The 14,936-nt window shown below is 53.7% G+C and overlaps 1 protein-coding gene across 2 annotated transcripts in view; it reads right to left on the bottom strand.

The window, feature by feature from the left end:
- The window catches only part of PHF12 (PHD finger protein 12), a 47,136-nt gene extending 37,496 nt beyond the window's left edge, over nt 1-9,640 (bottom strand). For both annotated transcript variants that reach the window (XM_067565911.1, XM_067565912.1), the window contains exons 1-2: nt 6,850-9,640; nt 6,371-6,552 (exon numbers count right to left, since the gene is read on the bottom strand). In XM_067565911.1, coding sequence (XP_067422012.1) covers nt 6,371-6,552; nt 6,850-6,915 — 248 coding nt within the window. In that variant the 5' untranslated portion in view covers nt 6,916-9,640. The remainder of the gene's footprint in view (nt 1-6,370; nt 6,553-6,849) is intronic.
- Nucleotides 9,641-14,936: the final 5,296 nt, after the last annotated feature.

Genomic DNA, 14,936 nt, shown 5'->3' with positions numbered 1-14,936 from the left:
AAATCAAATCCAATTAAAATATTCTTGCTAAAGCAAGTGCCTCTAGGTATTAGAAATCCTTTGGGAGGAGGACCTTTACACATTCTGAAATGCTCCCATGAGCCACACCTACAGATCTGATAACATGCCGGAAGACAGCAGCTAGAAAGTGTCTAGTAAAGTTAAACTATAATGGGCGACCACTGAATAGAACAATGGATTCAACACAAACTAAGTCACTGAGTACTTTAAAAACACTTCACAAAACAGAACAGTTCAGCAAGATGCAACGTAAAAGCATATTTTTCCATAGGCAAAGTAACAGGACTTTTTAGTTTTTATCAGTGATCTTATCCTGTACCTTTTAAACAACTTTACATATTTCATTACCTTTTCTAATAAGTTTAGTCCATTTGATACAGAGGTGGGTGAAGGAAACATATTTAAGTTCAACTATTATAGCACATCTTGTTGATTTTGATAGAGTCCCACTGAAGACTGGTAACCTGATTACTGTGGTCAAATTCTCAGAGTAGCAGCAATCAATGGTTTGATCAGCAAGCACACTTCATTATGTATATTGTTAAATCAACCATGAGCAGATTTTACAAGAGCATGCACCCACATACTGAAGACAATGATACCTTAAAGATCCTGAATTACACATTTTAAAAAAATTCAGTGTATTAAGTTGTGACAAACCAAACTCCAGAAAATTCTAAATTCTGTGCACAGCATTATCCCTACAGCTGAACTTTTCTGGCTTTGCATTTCAAACCCTTAATGTGTAAACTAAAAAAAACCTCCAAAGTTGTACAAGAGAAAGCTTAACAGAGCAGCTATGGCTGATCATGTTACTGTGTCTAAAGGCACATAAAGAATGACTTTTTTTTAATTAAGTAACTAGACCAGTGCAGTTGCTTCTTTCATTAACTTTAATATCTCAGATTCCACATTGCTTCCTACAACACCTAAATACCAAACAAAATTAAAGCATAAGAATTTGGCAAGTAGCAAATTCATTTAAAATATTTATTAACTTAAAGATAAACAGGTTTTAACAGCACAAGTTGTTTTCTTACATAACTTTAAAATATTATGATCTAACAGTTATGAGCTCAAAAAAAAGCTTAAATTATGTCCAAGTCTCTATATTCCAAGCTTACTCAAGGGCCTTTTAAAGGATGCCAGTAAACTGTTCACATAAAAGGAGAATCTAGTTTTGACAGTAAACATTCAAACTTAAATTTTAAGTTAATTTAAACCTACAAAGAGCCAATGTACAAGCCTTTTTAAAGTTATTAATAATTTCAGTATGAAGTCACACTTCAACATCACATGTAACTCAATGGATTTAAACTCTGTCCAATTCACTCTTGCCTAGTTGAAAGTAACTAATTTTCTTAAGGCAGGATGCTCAGAGCATCTAATTTTATGGCCATTAAAACACCGAATCACTGAAATTAAGGCCATGGCTCAGAATTTGGATGCCTCAAACATTTTTTTCTGTCAAAAAACAAGAGAAGGGGAGGAATCAAGTAGATGCAAAAGTGAAAAATCAAAATTAACTCCTAAATGAATAACTAAATTGAATGCCAGCTTGGGATAGGCCAAGAGAATTCTAAATCTGAATAAGATACAGAAAATTATTCATGTCCTAGCAGTTAAACATGACAATTTTCCATTCTACGTGTGAAACCTTTAACTGATGTGACTCAGAAAATAAAATATGCAAAAGTGAGGCTAGTTTAGTTTCATCTGCCTCTCTTAGCAAGCTCTGTTACTCCAATTCTTCAACAACAGCATGTCAGAGGACTGCCAAATCAGAAAAGGGAAACAGAGCCAAACACTCCAAATATAAACATGGGGAGGCAAGTGTTGCAAAAATGTTTGATGGAAGTAGCAGACCTCAGTGCTCGATGCAGTGCTCTTACCCTCTGACAGCCACAAAATTCATCTGGTTCAGAACAAGATAATCAACTATTAAGGGAAATCTAAGGAGCACACTAGATTCACAATTTTGGTATGTCAATTCTGTCATGTAAAGAGCCATATTCACTTCGAAAGGAAACTGATTACTTTCAGACAACTTAAGTTGCTTCAGTATACTTATAACAAGGTCTCAGGAGCCAGACAAACAGGCAATTATAAATGGGACTTTAACTGAATGCTATGGTTCTGTAATTTGAGAGCGCCCTTCACACTAGGTAAAATAAACATCACTACTTTAAAAAGTCAGTTCACCTGCTTAGTATTGTAACTTCTATTGCCACATTTACTAATTATCTGTTTTAAACCTGTGCTTTTCCTCTCACATCCACTTTCTGCTTAATCCTTCAGAAAAGCCATATTGAATTTTTGACATCACAATCATTTCTGTGGACCGATCTCAAGCACAGGATCATGAGTTTATTGCAGGACCAGGCAGGAGAGAGGAGATTGTGAGAGAGCAAGCTAGAATAGTTACACATCTAAATCAAGAGAAAAATACAGAAAGTTACTAGACAAAAAAACTGCTTTTAGATTAATTTTTAAAAGTCTATCCCAGCTCAGAAGCCCCCTTGAAATAGAGTTGTGTGATAAAATTAAAGACTCTACTGAATTATTTCTAGAACTGTTCAATAACTTGCATTCACAGTAATCATATTATTAGCAAGTGACAAATTAGTATGCAAACTACATAATGAAAGCCAGTTTTAAAAGCTAAAAACCAATAAAGCTTCCTTGGAAAAAGCTGGTAAGTGGAAAAAGCATTTCATGCAAAATTTAAAAAACCTGAAGAACAGTCAACATATTTGAATATACTATACACAATGTCACAGCTAATCTAGTGGAAGGGCACTACAGAATTTTCTATAAATAATACCCCATCCAAATAATTTGCAACAAAGCTGATGAAATCCAACCAATGCTGAAAGGAGTCTAAGCAAAGAAAATACAGATTTTCTTTGGTTTTTCCCCAAACTATAATCTTTCTTGTACAAAATTACAAGAGCAGTCAAATTCATAATAGATGAATCAGAAATCTGTTCCATCCACATGAAGTCACTCTGGGACTGACAACCCACTCGTAACTACAAAGAACTTAGTAAAACTGCTCTTTTTGGCAGGTAAATATATTGCAGTTAGACATGGAAATAGTCAAAGCTAACATCTTTTTTTCAGCTGTCTTCCAAATGTGTGGAAATACTATAGAAGTCAAGATATATTTAAGAACAAAACAAAGGACTTTAAGAAGATCTGGTCTTCTCTCCTGCAGCACTCTCATGAACACCCTGACACCCTAAACCAGTAGTTCTCAACCCGCAGTCCAATCAGCTGTGGCCCATGGGAAATCTTCAGGGCCATAGAAATAGTATTGAATGTGGCCCACAATGGTAAACAGGTTGCGAACTGCATGGAACCAAAACAAAAATGGAACCACAATACCTGCCTGGATTATGTTTCAAGACTTACTTACTGGAACATATATTCAAAGTGCATACCACAGATTATGAAATGAATTTCAATAAACATGGGGAAGAGCTCACCCACCAGACTAAAATGGACTATGGAAGCAGAACCACATTACATAACTTTTGTTTGTTTCCTTTAAGTTAAAACTATTGCTTTGGAGCTATACACTTATTTATTTATGTAACCAAGGCACAATTATGTTGCAAGCAAGTTACAAGTACCGTATATGCGGGAGGCAGTGTGACCTAGTGGATAGGGCACTGGAATGGGACTAGGTAGACAGGTTCTATTCTCCATTCTGCCACTTCCCCAGTGGGCAAGTCACTTCCCCCCCTCCGTATCCTCGCTTTAAAGATGATAATGACCTCCTTTGTAAAGTGCTTCAGGATGTACTGTTGAAGAGCTCTAAATAAAAACTAATAATTATTTTCCTCACTCTTACAAAATAAAGTTTTAGAACAGTGAAAACAGTATTGAGGGAAATGCCCGGAAGATGCCTCAAATAGCAGAATTCACAAGGTTATGTTCACTGTTTAAAATTTACCTAAAGCAAGCATTACAAAAACATTGCAGATTAGCAGGGAAATGCATGTACTGCATTCATGCCCAATGGAATGGAAGTTTACTTTAACCAAGATGTCGGAGGTAAAGACAAAACCCAAGTGTCCTTTTGAGGCAACTTGTCTCATTTGCATGTGTTTGCAAAGTGGTATGCAAGCCTTTGGAAATGAGAACAGCAAAGCAGAAAGCAGCCCATCTTTTACTTCTGCTGAAGAAAAAGCCCGTTGAAGCAAATTTAAGCCTAAAAGGATTTGAATACTGTGGCTGCATAAACTGTGGGGCTGACCTTACAAACTCTTACCCTGGAGAGCAGTCCTACTGAAGTCAATAGGACTAAAATGAGAAAGGGTTCGCAGGATAGGGCCCTGCATTCATATCATGAAAATAGTAACTAATCAGTTGGTTGTAATTTAGTACTGTTAATTGTAAGAAAAAAAAATCACTTCACAAAAGTCTCTAAATTGAATAAATTTACCCATTTCCCCATCCAGATTAAAAAGCAAACTTTTGCCAAATTAAATCATGAAGTATGTGCATCGCTAAGTCTCAAACTGTGCTCGGACCATTTCCCCCTGAATAAATTCTCAAGGTTTCTAGCAACTATCCTGCTACAATAAACAAATGAGATTCAAAACTATATGGAGGCCTAACATTTATAGGCACTTCATTTGACAGGTTCAGTTTAGAACAGCAGCATCCTAATGTAAAACATTAACTTGTTTGTGTTGAACTACTGAGCCCTACATTATAAAACAATCCTGTCCTAAAATGACAGCTATCTGAAGGAGAGCTCTCTGTAAGTTCTAAAGTACGTCTCTTTCACCAACAGAAGTTGGTCCAATAAAAGATTACCTCACCCTCCTTGTCTACCTACAAAACAGATTGAACCACAAAAAAGAAGTCAATTTCTCCAGCAGGTTTTAAGTGCTCTATATCATAAAACTACCAGGGGAACTTCCTCCAAGTAGAAATGATGGTACCATGGATTATAAAAAATGGAGCTTCCTGTCTTGGGTAGATGGATCTATAGAATGGTAACAGGGCACTCTCTACAGAATTCTGACCACAGAGTTAATTTTCCCAGTGTAATAAGCGCCCAAAGACCTGCAATTAGCATATAAAAAAGTGAAACCATTCAGCTAAAGTCACAAGAAGACAACTGTAGTCGGATAACAAAGATCAAAGGCATACCCATTCCCCAGAACTCCAGTGCTCTGACTTGCCCTGCTCCCTCCCCCACCCCGTTATCCACTTTGGCTGTATGAATTTCACCCGAACAGCCAGCCTGAGTCAACTGCTGAACAGATATGAGCAAATTCGCCTTCGATGCACCTGGGTTCCTTACACAGAAGCAAGAAATAACATCTCAGGACTGAAACTGAAGTTCAGATGTATGGCAAGACTTTGCTGGTTTGCTTTTTGTTATTAGCTTGCCAGGCTTCCTGGTAATGCACAGAAGGTGCACCCACAGCAGCCTCCCAAGAGACAGCTTTGCAACACTATGCTCTGAAGCACACATTTCCAAACAACCACCGAGGAATAGCAACAAGAGCACAAAACTACAGGCAAGCTCTCTCTGAATGCGTATTGGTCACTCCTGCAGATGGAACAGGCAGGTCTAAAGGGCAGGAGGAGGGAAAAGGGAATAAAAAGGGTCAATTTTCAAGTCCCGAGTGCTGGCTCAATGCTGGAAGATATTCAAAATACTACAGTAAGGGTGCAAGGGTCTGGAAATCCTACATGCAACCAAAATGGCGCTGAGAATAAAAATATAATTTAAAGGAAGGTCGCCATATTGTAAACAGTGAGGCAGGGAGAGACACTGAGACAGCAACCTCCATTATTCCCAGCAGCTGCAGCAGCAATGTCAGGCCAGTCCAAGAGAAGCAAACCCGACTTCCCACCCGCCACGAGCCCAAAGGGATCCCCAAGCAACGCAGCCCTAAAAGAGGGAGCGAGAAGAGAAGAGAAGAAAAGAAACTTCAAGGCTGAACCCCCGGGTGCGTGCAATAAAGGCAATGCAAATCGCAGGCCAGCAGCAGCACAGCTTCTCCTCTAGGCTTTCCCGGCTCTGCAGCTCCACAACGCTCCACACAAAAAGAAGAGGAGCCTCCCACCCATCCCCTAAGCCACGGAGCGAGCGGCGGAGCTGCCCCCTCCTCCCCCCGGAGAGGGGCGCAGGGACTTTTCACCTCGGCTGCCCCGGATTAGGTGGTGCTGGCGGGGCCAGCCCCAGCCGGACGGGTTTTGTTCTTTCACACAATGCCCCGATCTAACGGGGAGGACCGACGGGAGCGCCAGCGCTGCAAGCGGCCGGCGGGCAGGGCAGGGCAGGGCGGCCGGGCCGCCTGGCGCAGCGGACTGCGGGCCTTACCAGCACTGGAGGTGGAAAGCCGCCGGGCAGTGATCGCAGCAGAGCAGATCGCCGCCTTCCTTGCAGCTATCGCAGCTATCGTGGTTCGTGGCCCGGCCGCTCCGCCGAGCCTCCTTCTCCGGCCTGCGGCTCTTCTTCTCCCCGTCCTCGCTCTTCGGGGGAGCCAGCAGGGCTTGGATTTGCTGGGCACACAAACAGAGAGGGGCTTTGAGGGGCAGCGCCGGACCCCGCCGGCCCGCCTCCGCTCCAGCCCGGGGAGATGGCCGCTGGGGCCCCCCCACCCCGCCCGAGCCCCAGCGGGTCTCTGCCCGGGGCCTGGCGGGCCGGCTCCGTCCCTCCGCGCTTCCTTGTATGGGCAGCGGGGACTCCCGTCAGCCCGGCCCCGGGGAGGGGGAGGTGGAGGGGGGGCGGCCCGGCCCGGCCCGGCGGCTCACGCCATTTTCCCGGCCCCTCCAGCGCCAGCCCGGCCGGCTGCTCACCTCCATCAGCCCCCCGGAGGTGTCCAGGTCGTACACGATCGTCTTGGTCTCCATCTTCCCCCACATTCATCCAGCCCGGGCGCGGCGGGGGGCCCGGCCCCAAGTGCCCCCGCTCCCTGCGCAGGGGCAGCGGCGGCGGCTCCGAGTCCGAGTCCTCGCGCGCTCCGCTCCGCTCCGGGGACGGGCCCAAGGCAGCTGCCCCGGCCGGGCGGGCGGGCGAGCGGGGCCTCAGGCCAGTCCCGGCTCGGCTCGGCTCGGCGCGGGCCCCTCGCCCCGGGAGAGGCAGCGGCGGCGCTCGGCCTATCCCACGGGCCGCTGCTGCTTCCCCGTCCTCCTCCTGCCGGGCCCGGGGGAGGCTGCGGGGGGCCCCGCGCCCACTGCCATGCCGCGGAAGGGACGGGCGGGGGTCGGGCCGGGCCTGCGCAGGGGCTCCGGGCTCGGCTGGGCTCCGCTCCCTCCACCTCACACACACACAGGAGGCGCCGCCGCGTAGGGCCCCGCCACCGCGCACCCCGCGCAGGCGCAGCCCGGCCGGGCCAGGACACCGGCGCGCAGGCGCAGCCCGGCCGGGTCGAGCTCCGGAACCTCGCGCCACCCCCACGCGCAGGCGCAGCCGAGCCTGGCTCGCACACCACCGCGCAGGCGCGTCCCAGGTGGCATCGGCACCCTGACCCGCACAGGCGCGATGCAGTGAGGCGCCATTCCCGCGCAGGCGCAGATCGGACTCCCCTTACTCCAGTCCCCGCGCAGACTCAACCTGGCCGGCCCGGCCGGGACAACCCCCTCCCCCCGCCTGCGGCTCTAACCCTGCGCAAGCGCAGGTCAGACGGCCGCTGCGTTCCACGCGCATGCGTAAACCCTCCGTTTGAGGGCCGGCTCGGCGCAGCTGCAGTGGGTCGGGTCGGTGTTGCTGCCTGTGCTGCCGTCCCGTGCCGGCAGGGGGCTCGCTGCGGGGGCGGGCGGGGTAACCCCGTGCGCGAGGCTGGGCTGGGGGCGGGGCGCTGTGCGCTGTGCTAGGCGCTGTACATATGGTGTGCGAAGCCCAGAGACCTGATCCCAGTCCCCTCCTTCACCCTCGGGTCCAGGGACTGCCAGCCGACCGGCCCTGCCAAGCCTAGGGGCATCTGTGCCCTGGTGCCAAGCCGCCCTGTCTGCGCCGGTGCTGTCTGTGTTCGCTGCCCCTTGATCCTGCCGGGCGCTGGCCTGGTGTAACCGGATGGTGACTAGTGTAGACGGGCTCTGGACTGCTAGTGTCGCAGGGGAGGGAAGGCGCAGCGGTGCTGGACCCTGCGCATGGCACCGGACACAAGAGAGGACGTGTCACTGACCTCGTGACTGGGTCCAGCCCGGCACTGGAAAGCTGGCTCACTGGCCCGCTGCTTTGGCAGAGAGCATCCACCTATCTCCCCTAGTTTCTATGGCCTGCTTCCAGGGGACAGTGTCTGCTGCCACTAGGGTAGATTGGGGGTAGTTCTCTTGCCCCACACCCCTGTCTTCAGTCTCTTGCTTCCTACAAACCCCGTAGAGGGAGGCTGGATAAGAACCCAAAAAAACTCAGGAAGTTTCACTTAACATTAGTAGTGCTGAGCCAAATGGCCCTCCGGGCAGGAGGCAGCAGCGCTGAGGCCCGCAAGACCCACCATACAATGTGCCACCGTGAGCAGAGGGGCCAAAGGGCCACTCAGTGTAAGGTGGCATGTTGCATGGTGGGATTTTTTGTCCCTGTTAGCTGGGGGAGGATCAGGTCAGTTGGGGGAAGTGAGCCCCTAGAGGAAGACATTAGGTAGACAGGTGGCCTCCCCACACTTTTTTTCTTACATTTAAACAATTTAGTACTTTTCATACATACAAATGGTAATATTTTGGGGCATACACATGGCCACCTTCTGCAGTAAGAGTGGGGGGCCGCGCTTTCGTGCCAAGATTCAAGGTGGCTGCTTTCCCTAATAGGAGTCCAATGTAGTTGGGTCCGTCAGTGCCGGGAGCAGGGCTGGCGGCTGGCCCCGGTAAGGCGCTGAGGGCAGCCATGTAAGGTTCCTAAATCGCCACTGGGGAGCAGGAGCAGATGCAGTGGGTCTGGGCCTTGGGCCCCCGGCCTGGCAATATTTGAATGCCGTAAACGGGGGGATCCGGAGGATGGCGACAATATTTGTAATCTGCGTGTGTGGGAGGGGCTTTAGAGCAGAACAGCTGTTGATGGCTGGCTTTTAGAAAGAGCCAGTCTGTCCTGTGTCTCTCGGCGGGAGGGTTGGGGCAGGCACGATGATCAGGCTGGGTAGAAGTAGGAGATGTGTCCTGGCGTGGGAGGCTTTCAGAGCATGTTACTGGAAAGCAGGTGAGCCGTCAGCGCAAGTGCAAGCTCCTGGGCTGGTTGACCTCTGCAGAAGCAGGGGGTGACCCTGTTAAGGGTCCATAATCATGGTCTCCTCTCAGGAGAGGGGCTGGCCCTAAAGAATCAGCGGTGCCCTAAGGAGACAGGAGAGCAGGTGTGTGGGGTTCCAGGTGGGATAGAAACATGCCAGGGAGGGGGAGAGGGTCTGAAACCCTCTGGGTTTGTCTCCGAACCACTCCAGCATGGGCAGCAAGCATGCTGGAGGAGCTCACTCTGCCTGTGCTTCAGAGCCCCGCTGCAGAGGGGAGGCTTGTCCTGTTGCCCATCGACCCCTGGCCTTTCCAAGCCTGCCAGCCGGAGTGTGGACTGTGGGTGTGAAATGGGGGGACTTGTCTTCCGGGAGCAGGACTGAGCCCCCCCCTCCCAGACTGACAACGACTTGGAGTCGCTCTCTCCCGGGATGGGATTTGGGTGGCTGAACTGGCTCTCAAAGGCTCTTTCTTCTGACCCCATTTGGTCCCTCCGCAGGAGGCTGTCTGCTCATGGTCCTCGGTCACAGGCCACGGCAGCAGCGGCCAGTCCCAGAAGGGTGAGCGGGGACGGAGGTTTTTCTGGAGGAGGGAATCACACCATGATGCTTGTGCTGGAGAAAAATGCAATATCTGGCAGGGTCCCAGTCTGGCAGTGACATCAGCTGCGGCACCAATAAGTGCCCCTGGGTTGGTCCAGCTGGGCAACAGGCTGGCCATTTGCTTTCTTCTTTTTTAATGTGGGGTCAGCCGTCTTCCAGCCCACCAACACACAGCTCCCGGCAAGCAGGCCTGAGCTGCTGCTGGCGTGCGTGTGCAATCCCTTGCCGCTGGCTTTGTTCTTGTTCGATTGAGCGCCTAGATGCAGCCACAAAACACGCAGTCTGGTCAGTGCGCCTTGCATGGCGTTTCACCTCCAGGGGAGGCGCTGGGGAAATGTCCCCTGCCCTGGCCATTATTTCACTGTCATCTTGGATTACTTTATGGGGCCTTCCTGGGACAGCGACGGGCCCTGCTGCTCCCTGGCCTGGCATGCGGAAAGCTTCTGCCTAGCCCGCAGGAGGAAGTGGCTTAGGCAGGCACTGCAGGAGCTTGCGTCTGTGGTGCTTGCATCCTCCACCGGAGTTAAGGGACGTGCAGTTCCAGTTGCTCCCCACACGGCGTTTGGGCCTTGTTGCCTTTATGGGGCCCGTGCAGCTAGCAGCGTTTGTGCAACATGCTTGTGATTTCTGTGCTGAGTGTCACTGCGTGGAGGGTTCCCCAGCCTAAAATGCTCTTTGCATGTTGTGCTTCATGGCCTCAGCATTCCCTCCTGCTGCCACTTACATTGAGTGCGTGGGGTCGGCTTTACCCAGCACGGTCACATTCCCGCAGACTAGACAATGTGCAACACTTTGTCACGATGCACGGCCACTCACCAGGCCCCTTCGGCATCGCCGAATCTCTCTCCTTTCCACAGGATGCCTCCTTCCTGCTGCTGCTGCAGAGATGTCCCCTGTGATGGATTCATCGCCTGTCTGCTGCCCCCCACGCCGGGGGAAGAATGCAACCTGTGGGGCAGGCCTGAGCAGGCAGCGTTGCTGTGGTGGCCCAGGGACCCTCTGTATTGCGCATGCTGCTTGGTGCAGCAGATTTCATGGTCCATGATTGCTCTGGGCGTGATTTGCCTATCTCCCGGTGTGCTGCACGCTGCAGGGCAGAGCTGGGCTGCAGCTTACAGAAGGCGCTCCACGCTGAGCGCCTTGTTGCTAGGCTGGGAGAAGTGGGGGTGTGGGAAGGGCTGCCCTTCCCTGTAGTTAGCAGGGAAGCCTCTGTGGTTAGGCTCCGAGCCAGCCAGTCAATATCTCCCTGGAAGGGATGAATTGGCAAGAAGGCTCCACCCCTTCCCAGGTTATTGTTTGAAATCAGCTGTGATGGCTCAAGGGATGTTAAAACCAGGCACTCAGGAAGCAGAGCAGGTGCGATGTCTCCAGGCATGAGAAATCAGACAAAGCAGCCGCCCCACCCCACCTTGGCCTCAGGCAAAGCTCTAGGGACCGAGAAGGCAACCCGAGGGCCTGGGCTTTCACTGTTCCCCACTGCCTCGCTGGCAGGCAGCAGCGAGAGGCAATGCAGTGATCTGTGCATGGGCAGCCAAGAGGCCAGCGTGTTTGCTAAAGGGGCGGATGCCCCTGGGCACTCAGCGCTCTTTGACGCTGACAAGCATCGGCGGGCGGGGCACCCTGGCCAAGGCCAGGCGGGGGGGTGCTGTGAGCAGTGAGGTGGCGTGAATGGCGAGACTGCTTGGGTGCCAGGTGGAACCTGGGAAATCTTGGGCCAGTCCCCTGGGCAGCTCTGTGCCAAGGGCATAAAACAAAGGGGGGGGGCACGTCCCAGGCTGGCATGAGGTGGGGGGGCAGCAGTGTTACCTGCCTGGCAGCTGGGTGTCGGATCAAACAGCACTGTCCCATCCCACACGTCAGCTTGGATTCTCCTGGTAGTTTCTGCTCAGCTTCCCACTGCCTTGGGCTGTGGTGTGGTGCAGCGCCCAGCCCTCCGGCCAACCCGGCTGGGCTCATCCAGGTGCTGAGCAGGCCCTTTCCGATTCAGGCACCTGTCCAGAGCTACAATTTGGAGGGGGTGTTGGGGGGGGGGGGTGGACTGCTGCATGGAGCCTTCTTGCATTGGCGAAATGGTCTTTTTGGAGGGGACTGCTCTGCAGCGTTTCCTGCAGACAGGCTTCCTCGCTGGCAGATTGTCCCGTAGCCAGGTCCCCAGCTCTCACCTGCTTCTCCCGGGCTTGGCAATCTGCATGCCAGGAGGAGCGCTGCTGTCATGGTCTTCAGAGCCTAAATCCGGTTCTGCAAGTAGCTGGGGCGTGAGCCGGTTTTTGTTTTTTTTTGGAAAATGAGGACCCAGGCCTGCCCCTGGCACTGGAAGCTGACTGGGCGCCACTGTAGGGCTGAGCGTGGGCCTGACACACTCATGGCAACCCTGCGCCAGGCTCCCGGCTGAATCCAGTGCATGTTCTACTGGGACACGAGGGTGTCCGGGAAGGTACCACGGGCCTGCCATTCTCCTCTGTCCTCGCACTCCCTTATCCCCCCTCCTCCCCCCCCCTAAAAAGCTCGTGTCTGTGCTATCATGCTCCATGCAGGACAGAGCCCAATTTCCCCATCGGGGGCAGCTGGTACCTTGGGATCCTGGGGTACGTCTGTAGCAGGACGTGAAGTTTGTACTGGGGGGGGAGTGGGAGCCTGGGCTTCAGACCTGCCGGCACAGGGGGCCCAGCAGGTTTCCCAGGGGTTGCCATCAACACCCAAAGGTGGTTCTGCTGGCTTGCGGAGAGAAGGGGGCGCACACTGAGACACGGGCTCAGGCCGAGCATTGGGGCCACGTGGCGCTCTCCTTACACGTCACCCTGCTGCGGGAGGAAGGGGCGAGGAGGCTCCCTGGGCGCAGGGTTTGCCGACGCCAGGAACACACGCCACCACCATGCAGGGCAGGTTCTTCTAAAACACCAGTTTATTAAGGAAACAACTGAAAGAAAAGACTAGCTTGTCTCTCCAAACCGCACAGGGAGGCTGAACCTGGGACTGTACATTACGCTTTACATGTAAAACCCTTCCTGCCCAGGCTGGGGGTGGCCATGACCCAGGGGCTCCGGCCGGGCCAGGGGCTGCAGCACTAACTCCCCTTTCTGCCCTGCACAAGCACTCTTACCCCTCGTGAAGACCGTGCAGGGCTGCCCAGCCACTAGCCTCTCCCTCACCTCCAACAGGGGCTTGGAAGGAAGCAGGAGGAAAGCCCCTTGCCAGGGGGACACACCCCAGCCTGCCGCTTCTCACAGAGAACAGAAGGGCACGAACCCTGGCTGGGCCCACGGGGAAGGAGCCCTGGCAAATGGGGGATGGGAGCCACTTGGGGCTAGCTTCTCTCTCAGCCTCCAAGCAGCCGTTGTAGTCAAATACTTGCTCCTGGCCGGCCACCTGGCGCCTGTCGGCGGGCTCAGCCCAGCCCCGTGAGGATCTATCCAGCAGCAGGGCCTGCGCTTCAGAGGGTGGGGGTCTGGCCTAGACACTGGCGGGGGTGGGGGGGAGTAGGAGGATTCCAGCTGAATGCTGAAGCCAACTGATGGTGCATGGCCACCACCTCAGCGAGAATGGCACCTTGAGCCCAGGGGCCTGGCAGTAACAGGAGCAAATGTCTCTCTGCCGTAGCCTGCTGCCGGGCCGGCCAGCGAGCACAGGCTGCCCGACGGCACCAGCCCACGCCCAGAACTCACCAGGGGTGTCCTGGGACGGGATGTGACTGGCCCGTGTCCGCACGCACTCAAACACCCCCACCCGCCTCTGCCCGGTCCATCTGGATGGGAAAATGCTGGCCGTGGCTGGTGGAGCCCATGGAGGGTCGTGCACCCGGCCAGAGCGTGGCTAACCAGCCAGGGCGCGACATGAGCTGGCTCCTAATACTCAGCACTGCCCCCATGCCTCAGACAGCCCCACCCACAGCCAGGCAGGGGAGAGAGTGACTAGATGACAATGCAGGGGTCTGGAGTTCCCCGCCCCGGGGGCCCAGCTCTGGTAGCTGTTTAGGGGCAGGTTGGGTGATGGAGGGGGAGCTGGGGTCCCTAGGGCTGCCTCCCGTGGGCTATCCAAGGTGCCCACAAAGCTGGACAGTGCACCTTGCCCGCCCCAGCAGGGCCACGGGACTAGCCAATGCAGCATGCTCGCGGGAGCCATGCGCATGGCGAGTGACCTGCCCGGTCGCAGGAGGTGGTGTGACCATCACCAGCCTCTCTAGGGTGGCGGAAGCACCCTGGCAGGGCCCAGCGCTGGCGTGAGCAGGTGAAGGAGTGTGAGCCTGGTGGGGGCTGGTAGCCCAGCACCATGGGGGAAGCAGAGCTGCACAGCAGTGCCCCTCATCAGGGTGGGGCATGCCGTGGGCTCTCGGCCATGGGCAGCACGTCCATTCCTGCGCCCATGGAATCACACGCCCTGTCGGGCGCTGAGCAGGGGGGTTTACACGCTGCTCCCCACTGACACACTGGGGGGATGCTTGGATGTTGCTCAGCTGCCTGGGCCCATCCTCCACCAGGTGCCCCAGTGCCCCACACCTAGTGGGCAGCCAAGGGGCTCCGCCACGAGAGACCGGCCGCAGTGCTGTGCCGGGGCCTGGTCTCGCCGATGTGAGGTTGGTGCTGCTCTGCACTCCCGCTTGCTCCAGGGGCTCCCAGGAGCGCTAGACCCGTCTCTCTCCGTGCCAGGCCCCAAGGCTGTGGCCTGTGCTCGCCCGCTCGAGATCGCCCGGACCATTCCCATGCTGGTCAGCATCAGGCAAAGCTGCTGCTTTGCGCCTCCCCAGGACAACGGGAGAGCAGACACGGGCCGAGCACGGGGCATCTAGCCCAGAGCACGTTAGCCCTGTCCCTGCTCCTGCACAGCCAAGGTGCTGGTTCCTGGGCCTGAGCCCACGTTACCGCCGCTTCAGCTCTGCCCTGCGTGCCCAGGGGGTGGCCGGCACCTTCTCGTGGCCTGCTGGGGCTGAGCCCAGGCCGGAATCTGGCCATGCTGCTCTGTGCCGGGCGCCATCTCTGTCCAGGATGGGCCCTAGCCAGGGCCACTGGCTGTTTGGCTCAGGCTCTGCCCTTTAAACTGGCCCCCAGGGGCGCGGGAGGGCTGGCTCCCTGGGGCTGGGATGCCCCCGGGCCCTGCTGCACCGGCAGCACATTGCAGCCGGTGGTGAAG

This window comes from Emydura macquarii, unplaced genomic scaffold, assembly GCF_026122565.2.
Source record: "Emydura macquarii macquarii isolate MOO-44397 ecotype Brisbane River unplaced genomic scaffold, CSIRO-AGI_Emac_v2 contig_2699, whole genome shotgun sequence".
NCBI classification, from domain to species: Eukaryota; Metazoa; Chordata; order Testudines; family Chelidae; genus Emydura; species Emydura macquarii.
The sequence above is the reverse complement of the archived record's forward strand: the minus strand, read 5'-3'. Positions and strand labels throughout refer to the sequence as shown.